Source organism: Sander lucioperca, chromosome 24, assembly GCF_008315115.2.
Source record: "Sander lucioperca isolate FBNREF2018 chromosome 24, SLUC_FBN_1.2, whole genome shotgun sequence".
Lineage (NCBI taxonomy): Eukaryota > Metazoa > Chordata > Actinopteri > Perciformes > Percidae > Sander > Sander lucioperca.
This window is the reverse complement of record NC_050196.1, coordinates 6,740,667-6,758,224: the sequence shown is the minus strand read 5'-3', so window position 1 is coordinate 6,758,224 and position 17,558 is coordinate 6,740,667. Positions and strand designations below refer to the sequence as shown.

Here is a 17,558-nt window from a genome sequence, read left to right as displayed (position 1 = left end):
TATAATGGAACTGGGCTGGGAGTTAAGTGAAAACAACGGTCATAGTTCTGAGAAAAATATTTCATTTGTCATAACCTGTATGTGCTTTCTGGAATAAAGTGAAGTTAAAAAAATAAATAAAAAAGGCGACTGAACCAAGCCATTAGTAAAATGTTTTCATTTCAATCTTTATTCAAGATATTGGTTTTTAGAGCAGGATATAAAAATTTGAAAGGGGGAAAGAAAAACAAAATTTAGAATTTCGTATACTTTTACGTATACACTTTACGTCCACTTGTATGTACTGTGTAATAACACTTTTTGACATTTTTTATGACAGATTTTCTGACATAACATGTTATAACAGTGTTATTACAATGTAATAACACTTTTTAACATTCTGTACGACTTTTTGACAGCTTTTTGACATAATACAAGTTATAACAGTGTTATTACACTGTAATAACTATGTAATAACACTTTTTGACATTCTGTGTGACTTTTTCAGCGATATTTTGACATAATACATACTACTACTATTACTTACTTTTTTATAAAAAAATTTCATGGCATACAATACTATGAGTATACAGTGAGTACGGTATGAAGAAGGCATGAATGGAGTGAAGGAACTTCTCCGTTGTGGTCCGGAAACTCTGCACTCATCTGGGGAGAAAACAAGAGAAAACAAGAGTTTATTGGATTATTCTGCTTCAATACATTTGTGTCCATTTCTTTTCCTTAAGCTACTAGTGCTGAGAACTGGAGCTCACATGCAGAGGACAGGCAGTGTTTTGTTAACATCATTTAGTATCTGAGCTGCACCCTAAGGTCAACTACATGCAGCTGCATTGCAATCCAGCTGACACAAAGACCGTAACAAATTAAATTGTGTGATACATATTAATATTATGGCTGCAACCGGGGCGGGGGGCGATACTCCGTACCACTAAAGATTCAGTGCCGGTACGCAGGAAGTGAAAACAGCAGCCGCCTACCAAAACCCACGTACAACAACCCGTCACCATCACATTTCCAACAAGAAAACACATCTGCTGACATCAACAACGGTTAGTTTTCTTAGAAATTGTTCCGGGGTCAGTGTTTGACCTGTGAGTTTTTAATCCATGCTGGAGGAAAGCGCCTGTCCAAAGCTGTTTAGTTACTGCTGGCTAACGTCAACTTCTCCTACAGCTGACTGCCTGATATTCAATGCTCTGGGTCGTTTATGACAAAAATTACCAGCAAAGTGGTGTGGGTTTGAACGTGCACACACATATTGTTTGTATCACAAACACAGTCGGTCAGTGAAGGAGCAGTCTCAGCGGTAGCCGTCGTTGCCGGTAACATACTCGTATGACAGAGTGCACGGACCAAAGCTTTGTGACTAGCATCTAATGACTAGCAAGCACTTTCTTACCGCTGCTGCCGTACAGTATCTGTCGGTACACGATCCGTTCTGCCTGCACGATCCGTTCTGCGCACGCGCATGATCATTTTACCGAGGATACGACCAGGATATGACCATGGATGTATTAAGAGAACTGTTCCACGCTAGCCTATGGCTAGCCTCCACCGGGAAGCTAACGTTAGTTTAGCTAACAGCTAATTCGGCTAACCGCTAGCTGACAGCTAGATTCAGTCTAAAATAACGTTAAGTCAAACTTAATGGGAAAAGCAGGCTACAGCTAAATTAAGACTTAACAGTAATAACAATAAAGACAAATATTGAGTGATTGTATTTTAAATGAGCACAAGTAAAGTAGAACTGACGTAACAGCTGTTATATATGTTAACGTTTATTTTCAAGTTTTATTTTGAGGGTCTTTTAAAGTTATTACATGCTGTCTCAGCTAGGAGGCTAACGGCAGACCGCTACAATCAGCCAGCGGTTAGCCGAATGAGCTGTTAGCTAAACTAACGTTAGCTTGGCTGTCGACCGGAAGCGTGGAGGCGTGGAACAGATCGTGCAGTGTCGTAAATCCTCGTACAACAGCGCATGCGCGAACATTTTGCGCATGTGCAGAACAGATCGCGCAGGCAGAACGGATCGTGTACCGACAGTATCTTCTGATAAACTTTGCATCCATATTTTTTAGCCGCGTTACCACGGAGACCGCACCGCACTCTCGCTTTTCGGCAAAGACCCGCCCTACTTTGATTCTGATTGGCTAGAACTCATTTCATTGGTAGGTGGTAGTTCGATGATTGGTTAAATCCAGCGCATCAAAACAAATCCCATGTGGACTTTTTAATTTATTTATTTTTCTAAAATAGTCAAACGCCAGAAATCCGGCACCAGGCCTCGAGTACTTCAGCCCTGCGTTAGTTAGAGCTACGTTCCTCTCATATGATTGGTAGGTGAAATCAATAAACGGCATGAAAGTTCCCAATTTTTTTTTTTCCCCTCACGGCCGCACGCCGGAGATCCGGCACGGTGCCGGAATACTTTAAGCCCTGCATTTAGTATCTGAGCTGCATCCTAAGGTCAAGTACATGCAGCTGCATTGCAATCCAGCTGACACAAAGACCGTAACAAATGAAATTGTGTGATACATTAGGGCTGCAACCAGGGGGGGTGGGGAGAAGGCCGGTGCGGTCCGATACTCCATACCACTAAAGATTCAGTGCCGGTGTGCCAGTTTAGCTGGTGATCATGTTAACTGGTGATATTTGCATGAAATCAGTGAATATTCAACAAGGCCCTGCCCTGCGTTCTACTCTGCCTCCGCCCCTCGAGTGCCAGAGGCTCACATTTTCATGAAGTGTTTGCAAGTGAGACAAAATAATGGATATTGCTGAAAACATCACCAGTTTACCCCAAGTGAAGGAGTTCAAATACCTTGGTGTCTTGTTCGCGAGTGAGGGGACAATGGAGCGGGAGATTGGTCGGAGAATCGGCGCAGCGGGTGCGGTATTACATTCAATTTATCGCACCGTTGTGACGAAAAGAGAGCTGAGCCTGAAGGCAAAGCTCTCGATCTACCGGTCAGTTTTCGTTCCTACCCTCACCTATGGTCATGAAGGCTGGGTCATGACCGAAAGAACGAGATCCAGGGTACAAGCGGCCGAAATGGGTTTCCTCAGGAGGGTGGCTGGCGTCTCCCTTAGAGATAGGGTGAGAAGCTCAGTCATCCGTGAGGAGCTCGGAGTAGAGCCGCTCCTCCTTTGCGTCGAAAGGAGCCAGTTGAGGTGGTTCGGGCATCTGGTAAGGATGCCCCCTGGGCGCCTCCCTAGGGAGGTGTTCCAGGCACGTCCAGCTGGGAGGAGGCCTTGGGGAAGACCCAGGACTAGGTGGAGGGATTATATCTCCAACCTGGCCTGGGAACGCCTCGGGATCCCTCAGTCGGAGCTGGTTAATGTGGCTCGGGAAAGGGAAGTTTGGGGTCCCCTGCTGGAGCTGCTCCCCCCGCGACCCGACACCGGATAAGCGGACGAAGATGGATGGATCACCAGTTTATGTGTAATACATGTCCGTTTAAGCATTATCCACACAAATACGACACATACTGTATGAACGGAAAAAAATAAAACGAAACAACGCGCTAGAGATCTAGCTGGGATTCGAACCTTGGATGTCATGGACAAAAAAGTTGACGGACTAGCTTCTATGTCATCTATACTACTACACTACACACCACTGAAATAAGTCTGTGATTTCTATCTATATATTGGACGTTTAGTCTAAGTTAACACAGGTTAACATATGAGAGAAATATACGCCCATGTTAACTGGTGATATCACAATTTAACATGGGAAACTGCAAGCCTCGAAACATTAAAGTAGGTTCATCAAACGGAATAAAGTGTTAAGTGTGGTCATGCACATGCACATGGTACATCAGTTAGGTTTTGGTATGTGAGGCAAAGATGAACCTACTTTAATGTTTCGAGGCTTGCAGTTTCCCATGTTAAATTGTGATATCACCAGTTAACATGGGCGTATATTTCTCTCATATGTTAACCTGTGTTAATTTAGACTAAAAGTCCAATATATAGATAGAAATCACAGAATTATTTCAGTGATGTGTAGTGTAGTGGTATAAATGACGTAGAAGCTAGTCCGTTAACTTTTTTGTCCATGACATCCAAGGTTCGAATCCCAGCTAGATCTCTAGTGCGTTGTTTCGTTTTATTTTTTTCCGTTCATACAGTATGTGTCGTATTTGTGTGGATAATGCTTAAACGGACATGTATTACACATAAACTGGTGATGTTTTCAGCAACATCCATTATTTTGTCTCACTTGCAAACACTTCATGAAAATGTGAGCCTCTGGCACTCGAGGGGCGGAGGCAGAGCAGAACGCAGGGCAGGGCCTTGTTGAATATTCACTGATTTCATGCAAATATCACCAGTTAACATGATCACCAGCTAAACTGGCACACCAGTACGCAGGAAGTGAAAACAGCAGCCACCTGCCAAAACCCACGTACAACAACCCGTCACCATCACATTTCCAACAAGAAAACACATCTGCTGACATCAACAACAGTTAGTTTTCTTAGAAATTGTTCCGGGGTCAGTGTTTGACCTGTGAGTTTTTAATCCATGCTGGAGGAAAGCGCCTGTCCAAAGCTGTTTAGTTACTGCTGGCTAACGTCAACTTCTCCTACAGCTGACTGCCTAATATTCAGTGCTCTGGGTCGTTTATGGCAAAAATTACCAGCAAAGTGGTGTGGGTTTAAAACTTTTGTCAGCCTTCACAAACAATTGTGTGGCACTTTCACAATTTAAATAAATGATTTTATATAGCCTATGATGCCAAGTATTTCTAATTTTATTTCTATGCCATACAGGTGTTAAAAAATGCAATGTGTGTGTTCAGGGATGCATGAAGCTGAGGTGCGTGAGGAGAACAATATTAAGCGATGAAGGTACCACACAGAACTCCAATCTACTTTCACACTCGGCTGCATTATTTTCACTGTTTTGTCTACAAAATGTCAAATTCAAAACCCATCTGAGTGGAGAAGATGGAACCAGCTAAACGTTCTCAGAGATTTATGACAACTAACAGCAGCACTACACCACCAAGCCTACCACACTCACACGTCTTCTCTGACAGCTTACCACCAACTCTAAAACTAACGCTGCCATCGTTGTCATGAGCTGACAGAACATTCAGCTTCAGCACAAATTCTCTAAAACATTTCACACATTGCTTTGCGCGTTTACTCCTTCGAAACCCGACAGACCTGCCGAGGGCTTCAAACTACGACCTTCTGAACACCAAAGCAGCCACCTGACCAGCGGGTTTTAGAAGACGTACCACAGGGAAGACAGCAGTTTACACTCTGCTCTATCACTACATAGTCCTATTAGACTTCTTCAGCATTATACACAACACTACAACACCTGGGTCTAACATACAGAAGGTGACAGTTCTGCCACTGAAAATACCTCAAGCAGGAATTAAACCCATGCAAACACTTAACCATTGACCTAACAACACAACCATGTGAGCCATCAAGTCTTTTCTCATTAACATTTCATTTGAGGTAATTTCCACAAACAGTGTCTCAGTTACTCCATATATATATATATATATATATATATAGTAATCCTTACTGTGGACAATGTTGTTGAGATTCTGGACTCTGTGTGACCTGACCCTTTCAAATGAACTCAATCTCTCAACATTAAACACAGCAGCTGTTCATCCTGAGAGAAAGCATGTCCTATACCTCAGAGCTTCAGCACAGAGAAGATGTTCCTTCACTTGGTCTGATATATACTGAGTCAGTATATATATATATATATATATATATATATATATATATATATATATATATATATATATATATATATATATATCTATGGGCCTGTAGAAGGTTCCTCTACTTATTCCCAGATGCCATCCATTGAGGCTGCATATCTGCAGGTATGAGACAAATAAAAGCACTGCAGTCGCGACACAGCTGACAGTCAAAGTGAAAAGCATACAACAATAATCAACTGTTATGTCATGTATAGTTATAGTTATAGTTTGCATTAGCACTGGAATGTGGACATGTTCATGAATACAATGGCAAAGACAAACCTGTGGACTTCCAGCTCCCACGGACCATGTAAACACCAGTCCACCCGCAACCGTCTATTTGCCGAAACACAAACAAAGCCAATATAAAACGCCATATTCCTTCTCACAGCGATGCATACTGGTCGCCTAGCATCATTCCGGTGAATGTGACCGCGGGGTCGTCTGTTTATTCGCCCCGAACAGCCAAAGTTACAACTGTACAGACGTTAGCATAAACTAGCTGTTAAGTTAGCCACGGGACACAGGAACCGTGTGTTTGTTGTCTATCCGGGCTATGGCGAGTGGATAGTGCCACGGATGATTATTGCTTAAGGAGGGAGAGACTGCTATGTGGCATGCAGTCCAGCCTCTGACTGACCTCATAACGTCCTCCATTCGTCTTTATGAAGCTGATTCATAATCCATAAATTCATCCGCTCAAGTTGCTACATGTTCAGAGGTCGCAGAGTCGTCTTTGGGTCAGTTTGAAGTCGGCCGGGGGTCTGGAGTGTCAGTGCCACATGAGGGTCATCATCAGATACTTCTCATTTATCATCATCATCATTGATCTTGATAATTTACAGAGGTATATCAAAAGAAGGGAAAGGGCAAAGAACAACAATACAAAAACTTATATATGTCACCAAATCGGTGTGTGCAAGACTCTGTGGTTGCGTCTGCAATCTTTTATGCAGTAGCCTGCTGGGGAGCTGGGGGCACAGAGAGGGACAGGAAAAAAAAGGGCTAGCTCTGTTCTGGTCTGCCCTCTGGACATCATAGAGGAGGTGGGGGAGAGGAGGATGTTAGCCAGGCTGGCATCAATCATGGGCAACACCTCTCACCCCCTACATGAGACTGTGAGTTCCCTGAGCAGCTCCTTCAGCAGCACACTGCTGCAGCCTCAGTGCAAGAAGGATTGCTACCGCAGGTCCTTCATTCCAGCAGCAGTCAGACTCTTTAATGCAACATCATAATGTAGCACTGCTACTAGCTGTTTCTGCAATATGAGCCATCACTGGACAATATTCTACACTCTGCATATTTATCTATTTATCACTCTTTGTTACCTCCAAATGTGCAATATGTAATTTCTATTCATCCGCACCTTATTCATCTGTATATGTGTTTCTTATACTTTATGTACATTTTTTCTCCTATGTATACTTAATTTGTATTTATGATATTCTGATGTGTGTACATTTTTTCTTTTGAGCTGCTGTAGCACAGGAATTTCCCCAGTGTGGGATTAATAAAGTCCATCTTATTTTATCTTAAATCACAAGTCTAGTAATAGGCTAGTACGCTATAGTTTGATAATATGTTTTTGATAAACAATTAGGCTACAAATACGAGTTTCTTTCAAATCACATATAAGGTAAACACATTGGGGTACTGGACCTCAAAATTCACTAACACACTCAAGATTAACGCCACCAAAATCTGTTAATTTCACTGAGCAAAAGCACAGGATGTTTCTGGGTGTTAAACCTCACAATAAAGTGTGCATCTCATAAGTATTTGAACTCACGACCATTGTGTTCTTCCAACCAGTGTTCCATCACACTGAGCTACCCGATCTGATACACAGGTGGGTACCTTACCTTTTACAGACTGCAACCACGATCTTCCCTAACTGTCATAAGGACAACACAGGACTTTCACCCAGGAGACTGGGAGTCGTGTCCCACGTATCATGGTTAAGTACTTTCTTATTCCCAACTGTCCTCATGTGTTAACCTGTTAAACCTCATAATAAAGTGTACCTCATAAGTATTGAACTCCCAACCATTGTGCTCTTCCCACCAGCATTCTGAGCTATCTGATCTGATACTCTGTACATGTTGGAAGTTGTATTTATTGTTCACATTTCAGAGGAGAGAAGTTGAAAAACTGTCAAGGCAAATGTGGGATTTGATCCTTCAACTTCAGATTGTTAAGCCAGTATCTTATCTCAGTGAGCTATTTCTGAAACTAACATTTCAGATTTTCGTTCTATTATTTGTTATTCACACTTTGTATTATAAACCTCTAAATAAATGGCCTGTCAGGGTGAGTGAACCCATAACATGTGCATCTTCTAACCAGCATTCTATCACACTGAGCTATCTCATCCAACACCAATATCTGGTTTAGTGGAGTATTTGACTTCTTCATGCCAGGTGTTAGACCTTAAAAGTTAGTGCACTGACCCATATTGAACCTACAACCTTCAGAACAAGTCATGGGGGATTTAGCATGCTGAGCTAGCCATGAAGTTAAAAATAATAGGGTTGGAGGTTGTATTTATGATTCAAGTTACTGAGAAGAAAAAATGTAAAACTGATGACTGAGCTTGGATTTCATCCTTCAACCTCAGATTGTCATGATGGCATCTTAACCTGATGAGCTATTCCTCAGGCTAAGATTATCGTTTGTTCTATCATTTGTTTTTCACACTACTGAGGACAATCCTTGGACATCCCAAGCCTCAAGCATCAAGCATCTACACTGGCTCTCCTATCTAGTGCTTGATGCTAAACACATTGCCACTTCTCTCTCTGCTTAGGTTTAAAGCTCTAGCATCTAGCATCTACCCTGGCTCCCCTGTCTGGCTAAACAATATTGGAATGTTCAATATCAGTCAAGTGTAATACTCCACTAAATCAGGGCTTGGTACAGGATAAGATAGCTCAGGTTGATAGAACGCTGGTTAGAGGGCACATGGGTTCAATCTTCCTGGCAGACAATTTAATTAGAGGTTTTTCAGCCGGAATGACAAAGTCAATTAAACCAAAAGAACTGTTCTCACCCACAGTCTCTGCCATAATTTTGCGAATGGAGGTTGGCTTGGGTGGTTGGATGGTGTCATGGAAACATTCATTATTGATTTTCATCACAATCTTTTCCTAAACCATAAAGAAATGTAATTTACAGAGGAGGTGGGGGAGGTGGTGGGTGAGTCAATAACTCATCAGACTTTCACTCAGGAAACCAGGGTGTGTGTCCCGCGTGTCACAAAATGCAATAATAGTCGTTGTCAGGTTCAAGACCTGAGGGCTATTTCACAAAACCAAGATAAGGGATTAAGCCGGGATTTCCCAGTTATCCTGGCTCAATTTAGCCTTGACTCAGTTTCACAAAAGCAGAGGCACCTAAGTTACCATTGAGATTTATTCTGTACAGCTAGCCTGATCCAGACCAGGCTAACAGCCAGGATTTATTAATTCTCCTGCCTTTTCTGTTCACTCAGCAGTGGTTTTACCTTATTATTATAATATATTTAATATAATAGGTGCATATTGCTGTTCATTTAAAACTGTGATTATAAGGCTGATAAAGTTGCCAAATGTGTTTTAAATGAAGTCAGTTACTAAGGGCAATATAGAAAGTGCTGTACATGTGGACCAATGCACCTTTAATTATTTTAGTTGATTAATTTTTTTTTTTTTGTATTCTTTAACAATAAAGGATTCAATAAATTGGCATTCTTAGCACACCATTTGTGTTGTCCATTAAATTGGGACTATAATTATTTGGGAGGATACAATCCTCCCAAATTATAGTCTTAGTTCACTGAACCAGTAACTATATAGTATAGGCTATTCATGTAAGAACAGGGAGAGGACACCTCAATGGTTTTTGACCTTATATTTAGCTTGGGGGAAATAACTGATGAATATACTCTGTTACATTCATGTTTACAGTGTGCATGGAATTTGTCACTTAATTCTCTTCATAGTTTCTAGATTGTAGAGTCCAATTTCTTCAGTGTCTTTCTTTTCTATGTCCATAGGCTTACGAGGAAGCAAATCATATAATGATTTACTCATAATAACTCATGAGACATCTGAAACAATCTGGCCTGGTTGCGCAATTATAGAAGATAGTGCTACAGATGGGGGAGTCACAATTTAGCACAGTTTACCTCACACTCAAGTCAGTGCAGGACATATACCCAGAGCTACGGGAGAAGCTGGAGAGGCATAGCTTTTCCCCCACCCAATTAGGATAATAAAGTAATGATTAAAAAAAACACAAATGCTTGATCAAGGGCCTGGCCCCCCCGGCCCAGCCCGGCCCGTGGGTCAAATTCGGGCTCGGGCAGAGAATCTAAAGTCTACTTGGGAGGGTAAAGAACAAAAAGGTGAGCAGAACTTACAGTGTTTGCTTCTGTTATCCTGACTCTAGTCAGTAGACTACAATGGGGTAGTCTACAGACTACCCCATTGTTGTTGGCATTAAGAGTAAAATACTCCCACACTTTAGAAGACCGTATGCGAGCCTTTTTCGCAATGTGTTGTTAAACCTGCGAGGAATCCATTCTCGCGCCGTTGCTGGAGGTAGCTATGTTTCTTTTTTTATTTCTATGCGATGCGTCGACGCAAATTATTTGTGTCGACGCATTTACGTAATCGATTACATCGACTACGTCTACGAATCGTCCCAACCCTATCTGCCACGCTTGTTTCTTTTTTATTACAAATAATGTGTTTCACGTTATAATACTTCCACAAGAAGCTGCTGCTCACTCTGTATACAGTATGAACAATGTGTATTCTCTATTTTAGCATCAGTAAATCTGTTATCGACCTCGTGGTCTGTTAAGGACAGCCGTGAACGCGCATCTATCCGAAATACATCAGCCTGGCTCGACCAAGTCGCTCCTCCTCAGCCTGGCTTGGCCTTCGTGAAACGCACCAAGCCAGGCTGCACAGATTAGACTAGGTCAAGCCTCGCTTGATCGGTTATCCTGGACTTATAAATTCTGCTTTTGTGAAACAGCCCCCTGCTCGCTGCCAGCGTATGTGCAAACACTTAGATAGGACACTTAGAATAGGAAAGAGGTTAGGAAAGGTATTGCAGGGTAGAAGAGATTAATAGAGTAATATGACAGGTGAAGCTCAGAGTAGGGGAACTTAGAGAAAAGTAGAAACTAGAGTAGACGAAAAAAATGTTTTACGTCCACTTTTATGGCATGCACAGTGTAGACATATTACATATTTAATGTACGGTCATGAGAGGTATCAATCTGGAAGCAGCTATTGCTTTTCTGCCTGTATTTATTTCTGTTGTACTGCTGCAACAATGGAATTTCTCCATTAGCTATCAACAGTTGCAAACATCTTGAGTGTAAACCCCATGCTTTAAAAAATGTAAAAAGTACTCTCTATTAGAATCTATGAGTGAGACAACTCACCAGTATTCTGTCGCTGTCTATGATGGTGTTGAGATGATGAGCGATGGTGAGTACGGTGCATTCTCTGAACTTGTCCCGTATATATGGCTTTCTGGATCAGTTCATCTGTCCTGCAGAGACACGGCACATGCATTAAAGATAGGGATGCATTTTTTGACTATGCTATAGTATGACTTAAAAAAAAAATTCAACATACTATACTATGATTTTTTATCTTTTTTTTTTCAACATACTATACTATGACTTTATATCACTTTTTTCAACATACTATACCATGACTTTCTTTTTAATCACTTTTTTGACGTAGCCTACTATAAAATCCACTTCCTCTCACATATCACGGCAATAGGGCTGCACAAATTAAACTAGATGACATCCTTTACTGTAAACTGGGAAAACAACAAATACAGTGGGATTAAGAAGGCTAGTCTAAACATAACTGTTGTGTGCATGTAATAAATCTCTTCTGATTTTATGTTTGTTAGGCTACTTATTAGCTACAGGGCCCTACAATGTAATGCAATACAAGGATAACCAGAGCTTTTCACATCTTGAAGTTTGCAGGCCAAAGTAGCTGGAGATATTAGCTGAAGCGTAAACGTGGGGATATTGCCATCCAAGAACATTCTGAGGAGGGAAATGAAGAAGGAGAAGACAGTAAACTGGAGAGACCAGGCGGGTCAGAGCAGGAGAAGACCACAGAAGGAGATGCAGAAATAAGTGAAAGAGAAGAGGGAAAGGAAGAATTGACTGTGAGGGATGAAGAGGAGACTGCAGATTCAGAGAAAGGGACAGAGGCAGGGAGTGATCAGGAGGAGGCAGATGAAGATGGCAGGGAGGAAGAGGCCTGCAGTTACCCCTGGACCATATGGTTTGTTTATATTCTCCTTCCATATAAATTGCAGTACAGTAGCATAAGTTTTCAGTTTGGGGCTATTTTTATTCGGTTGTATATGTTATAGGGTTAGATATGTAAAGACTTACATATATACATAGATTATCTAATAATGTTTTACAGTTTCTCTATCATATCATTTGTTTGATCATAATTACTGATAAAATAAGATACATTCTGTTCTATTGTCTGTTCTATTTGTCTGTATCAGTAAATATGATCAAGCCATTTAATTCAATTTCAGCTAATTCAATTTTATTTATAGTATCAAATCGCCATTAAATTCAATTCAATTGTATTTATAGTTTCAAATCATAACAAGAGTTATCTTGAGACACTTTACAGATAGAGTAGGTCTAGACCAACACTCTATAATTTACAAAGACCCAACAATTTCCCCCAAGAGCAAGCATTTGGTGCGACAGTGGCGAGGAAAAACTTGCTTTCAGGCAGAAACCTCAGACAGACCCAGGCTCTTGGTGGGCAGCCATCTGCCGCTGCCGGTTGGGACACAGAGACGGATACAGATATACAGATATAGAGAATTATGAATCATAATAATCATAACGGTTAGTATGATGAACGGTGGCAACTATAGTAACAATAAAGATAATAGAACTATGACTAGAAATAATAGTTGTAGCAGTTCAGGGTGTTGCGGGGCATAGTAGGGCATAGCAGTGCGTTTACATGTGGGGGTTCCCATGCTCCGTCTTCCCCTGCTACCCTGCCAAGATCTCTCGCTACCCTTTTTGCCACCCCATGTAAGATGTTCTAGATCCGCCACTGTTGTGCATGCTGTCGTTTAGCCCACTACCTTGTCCACCTGGAACCTGTTGATATTCATTTGGAGGATTAGGCTATTTCTCATGTGAACACATCATCCGGGTGCAATTCAACGTGCGTTTACAGCGTTCTTGTCTCAGTCATACGCTGTGTTATGTATTATAATCATGCACAAATCAAAGGGTTGAGAAGGAAAACATCTGGCTCAAATGCACACTGCGTCTTTAAGCTCCGCCGCCGATAAATTAGCACGCCGATCATCTGTCGCTGTCCGGTGAGGGAGGTGCTGAAATCAGAGCGCCTCTACACCACCCACCACCCACCCTCCACCCCTCTCTCTCTCTCTCTCTCTCTCTCTCTCTCTCTCTCTCTCTCTCTCTCTCTCTCTCTCTCTCTCTCTCTCTCTCTCTCTCTCTCTCTCTCTCTCTCTCTTGCCGCCGACCGACCGACACTTGCAGCCATTTTACGCAGGACGAACCCAATCATGTCGTGAGAGAAGCTCGCTGGTCACCTGGGCAGAGTCACCAGCCACCGCGCGCCCCGGTGGTCGCACACAAGCGGGCAGGCAGGTCCGGCCAAAATGGTGAAGAGGAAAAGCTTGGACGACAACGAGCCGGAGTGCGGGAAAGGAATACCGTTCCCCATCCAGACCTTCCTATGGAGGCAAACCAGGTTAGTGTGCTTCTGGGGAAATTGATAACAGGTGTTTGCCATTGCTGAGAATAAGGAGGATCAAGGATTTGACAGCCGTGTCAAAGTCGCTGCCTGACACAAAAAAAAGCCACTTGCATTTCTGATGAGCGCAAAAAAGATGTATTGCCTTATTATAATTCAGCCCGTACCACTGTTCACTGGTTTCATTGAATGTTTTAAATGTGGGTGGGATGCCTGTTTTTGCAAGGTGTTAATTGTGGATGGAGATGGGTGTAGATTGCGTGATGTCACACCTGTAAAGCAAATATAGAAAGTGGGCCAAAGAAAATAAAGTGGTCTGTGGATCAGCTGCAGTGTTAGTGCCAAATATCACGTTTGCTAAAAAAAAAAAAAAAAAAAAAAAAATGACATTGTAGATTTAATGATGTAACCTATGTGTAGCTATCTCTTTTTTTTTTTAAATCACATATCATGCTTTTTATGTTTTTCAGTGCATTTCTGCGTCCAAAGTTGGGAAAACAGTATGAAGCCTCTTGTGTGGTAAGTTATTTCATAATGCCATGTGCGTGGTGAGGAAAAATAATCGCTCCCTTCCCAGTAATCTGTTTTTACCTTAATGCACCTGCAAATCAAGTGGGCTCTTGCTTTTCCATTTAGCAAATTCGTTTTTCCCTTGCTTTCTCCTATTACCCAGGAGCCAGGCCTTTGTAAACTCATATCCATAATGACGCTTCTCCAGATCCCTTTTGGATCTAAACAGAGCTGCCAGTGTCTCTCCCACAGGAATTGCCTTGCTTGAGGCCATGTGGGACATTTAGATAGTCAAAGAAAGAGGCTTTAGTTTCTGGCTGATGTCTCTTTTCCCCTTTTCTCTGGCAGTCCTTTGAGCGGGTGCTGGTGGAGAATAAGCTCCACGGGCTGTCGCCGGCCCTGTCAGAGGCTATCCAGAGCATCTCCCGCTGGGAGCTTGTCCAGGCAGCCCTGCCTCATGTACTCCACTGCACCTCCATTCTGCTGTCCAACAGGAACAGGCTGGGTGAGGACACTCAACACACACATTACCATGCTTTAGGCATTGAGTTGACAGGTTATCCTGATTCAACAAAACACAAAATTGATGTTCTTTCAGAAAATTAACATACTCACTATTTAAAGCACCCAAATATATATAGACCAGATTCATAATTAGACAAGAGCATTGATTATGAAAAAAGTATAACTGATAGAAGGGCTGTCACTAACGATTATACGTTTGGTCTATATAATGTCAAATTTCCTAAAGCCCAATGTGATGTCTTTGTATTGCTCGTGTTATCAGACCGACAGTCCAAAAACAAAAGGTGTTTAGTTTACAGGCACAGAAGACGAAGAAAAGCAGCAAATCCTCACATTTAAAAAAGCTTGAACACTGTAACGTTTGGCATTTTTGCTTCAAAATGACTTCCACTCTCAATTATCTGTTGGCCTGTATTGTTTCTGTTGAGTCATGGTAAAAGTCATGGGTCTTCACGACGTCAGCAAAAAAATATGGCAATGCATGTTGTCATTATTCAATTGGATTTGATATTTTCCTCATCACCAGAAGTTATGAAGTACCATATATACCATCCACGCCGCCCCACTCATGCTGTCCATTCATTACCTCACTAAGCAGAACACAACATTAACCCCTGGCCTCTGACCCTTCGACAGGCCACCAAGACAAGCTGGGCGTGGCCGAGACCAAGCTGCTTCACACGCTGCACTGGATGCTGCTGGATGCTGCCCAGGAGTGCAACCACGAGCCCAGCCTGGGCCACGGCTGGTCTGCGGGCAGCAGCAGCAGCGCCTTCCTTCAGCCTGTGGGCAACCAGGGATCGTCCCCAGGGGCTCCCGGCTCATGCTCTGGCTCCGTCCTAGGGGGGTCAGGGCCCCAGCATAGCGGTTCCCTGCTGGAGGAGGATGAGCATGCTCGTACCAAGCTGTTCCACAAGAGTATGGCCACAGTGGAGCTGTTTGTGTTCCTGTATGCTCCGCTTATTCATCGGATAAAGGTCTGTACCTGGTGAAATGTACAAATGTGTACAGCCTTGAAATGGATTCTTATAAGAGAAAACCAATATACAGGGTGAATACCATCCATTGTTACTATGCAGTTTTAGTCTTTTCTTTATCAACACACACATACTGTACTTAGGGTCATCCTATGGCTATTGATCTGTGTGTACAAACAGATACAAGGGTCAGGTTACGATACTCTGTGGTGCTGTGTTTCCCAACTGAACAATGAATTACTGTATCTTGTAAGTGATCACATATTAGCAGCACACTTTGAAATAATCCAACAGCACGATAATATCTAAACATTTCAAGACATACAACTTGTTTATTAAGATAATACAACTTGCAAGTTGCTTCTTTCTTTGATTGATGATGATGATGATGATGATGATGATGATGATAGTTGAGAAGGAGTGCAAAAAAATGCTTCCGCTATAAATGAGTTTCTTCACTTGTTTTTAAGGAGTCGGACCTGACCTTCCGATTGGCCAGCGGACTGGTAATATGGCAGCCAATGTGGGAGCACCGCCAGCCTGACATCCCTGCCTTTACTGCACTTATTAAACCCGTCAGAAACATTGTGACAGGTGGGGGGAAAATCCTTACTCACAGCCTTTTTATTTCTTCATAATTAAGATGTGTAATCTGCTACGCTTGTCTCAACAGCAAAGAGGAACTCCCCAGTCAACAACCAGTGCAGCCCCTGTGGATCTGGCAACCCGGGTCCCATGGTGAGTGAGCGTTTTAAGCTCAGATCTTGTCTGCTTTTGAATCCCATGTTGATTTAGTGTGTTCAGGCAAGACTCTGAGGCTTCTTCCCCTCCCCCTTACAACATCCCCCAGAGGCTGGAGGCCAATATTCATTAGCACCAGCCATTCGGAAGCATTGGCGTAGTTAGCCAGGGTCATAACAGAAACCCCACTCCAACCTCAGAGCCTTTAATTATCAGGAACTGTCTGTCCCTCTTTCTGCCTGTTTGTCCACTCATCTACAGTATCTGTCCATCTCTCCCTCCCACCCACAGGGCTTCCAGGTGGTTTGCGAAGCCGCACAATCAGATTCCTCCTCCCCCGCAGCTGGAGAGCGGAGCTGTCGTCGTGGTAACTCAGTCGAGAAAGGTGGTCCTTCCCAACAACCCCCACCGGTAAAGGGCCCTTCCAAAAAAAAGTAAGCACTGGTCATCGATTTAACCTCAAGAAGCACTTTTGGTCCCATGTGTGCATTATTCATTTTTTTATTCTGGGTTTATGTTGGAGCTTCATACCCATTCAGGCTTATTAAGCAGGAGGACGTAGGTAAATATAACAAGGCCACTCCACATGGGAATTGTGAACATGATAGATATAAATTAGGCTTTCCATCCACCGTTCTCTTTCTCCTACGCTTGTGCTCACATATATGGTACATTTATTTGGGTTGGAACAACAAGGGAAAACTTTATTATATGGTTTGGTGTCACTTTAAAGTACTGTACATACTGGTTTGTATAAAAGTGCTGCAATGGCTTATATATAGTCTATTTATGTAGCCCAATATCGGCAGTTTGTCTCAAAGGATTTTGCAATTTGGGAATAGGACACCATCTATCTAGACCCTAGATTCAGATTAATACATGGGATAAACCTCAGCAAGAACAAAGGAGGTAGCAACGTATAATGATACTTGGAAAAACAGTTACAATATACTACCAAGAATAGCAATGTAGCAGAGCTGAAAGCAGAACCACAATTATTAATAACTGAAGAGGAAGACAATACAAACTCAATCAAAAGTACCCCAAAACAGGAGTACAGAGACACTAATGCATGAAATACATCAAGTATGTCAGACATATCTCAAATATAAAAAAAAATGTAATGTAAAAAAATAATAATTGTAATTCACATGAAAGAAAATTTCATTTGAGAAATTGATTTTGGATTATTACGTCCTTGCATTTAAACCCATAAGACCTTAGTTATTTGGTTTTCAGTGACTCTGTTGCTGTTTGAGAATAAGCGCTTAC

The 17,558-nt window shown here is 42.2% G+C and overlaps 1 protein-coding gene and 2 long non-coding RNA genes across 26 annotated transcripts in view; 1 reads left to right on the top strand and 2 right to left on the bottom strand.

Annotated features, from left to right (window-relative positions):
• Positions 1–313: 313 nt before the first annotated feature.
• On the bottom strand, positions 314–5,712 carry LOC116044466. The gene is made up of 2 exons (XR_004103676.1): positions 5,667–5,712; positions 314–645 (listed from the first exon to the last, which is right to left on the bottom strand). It is a non-coding gene; the product is annotated as an uncharacterized LOC116044466 (long non-coding RNA).
• An 89-nt stretch (positions 5,713–5,801) lies between these two features.
• LOC118494461 lies at positions 5,802–6,573 on the bottom strand. Its single transcript, XR_004896598.1, has 3 exons — positions 6,381–6,573; positions 6,023–6,076; positions 5,802–5,900 (listed from the first exon to the last, which is right to left on the bottom strand). It is a non-coding gene; the product is annotated as an uncharacterized LOC118494461 (long non-coding RNA).
• A 6,694-nt stretch (positions 6,574–13,267) lies between these two features.
• Positions 13,268–17,558, top strand: part of LOC116044460 (protein unc-80 homolog) — a 53,887-nt gene continuing 49,596 nt past the window's right edge. For 23 of the 24 annotated variants that reach the window (XM_031291659.2, XM_031291655.2, XM_031291658.2 and 20 more), the window contains exons 1-7: positions 13,268–13,530; positions 14,004–14,052; positions 14,392–14,548; positions 15,205–15,545; positions 16,016–16,139; positions 16,219–16,283; positions 16,578–16,720. In XM_031291659.2, coding sequence (XP_031147519.1) covers positions 13,439–13,530; positions 14,004–14,052; positions 14,392–14,548; positions 15,205–15,545; positions 16,016–16,139; positions 16,219–16,283; positions 16,578–16,720 — 971 coding nt within the window. In that variant the 5' untranslated portion in view covers positions 13,268–13,438. The remainder of the gene's footprint in view (positions 13,531–14,003; positions 14,053–14,391; positions 14,549–15,204; positions 15,546–16,015; positions 16,140–16,218; positions 16,284–16,577; positions 16,721–17,558) is intronic. The other variant, XM_031291651.2, reaches the window with a different exon arrangement.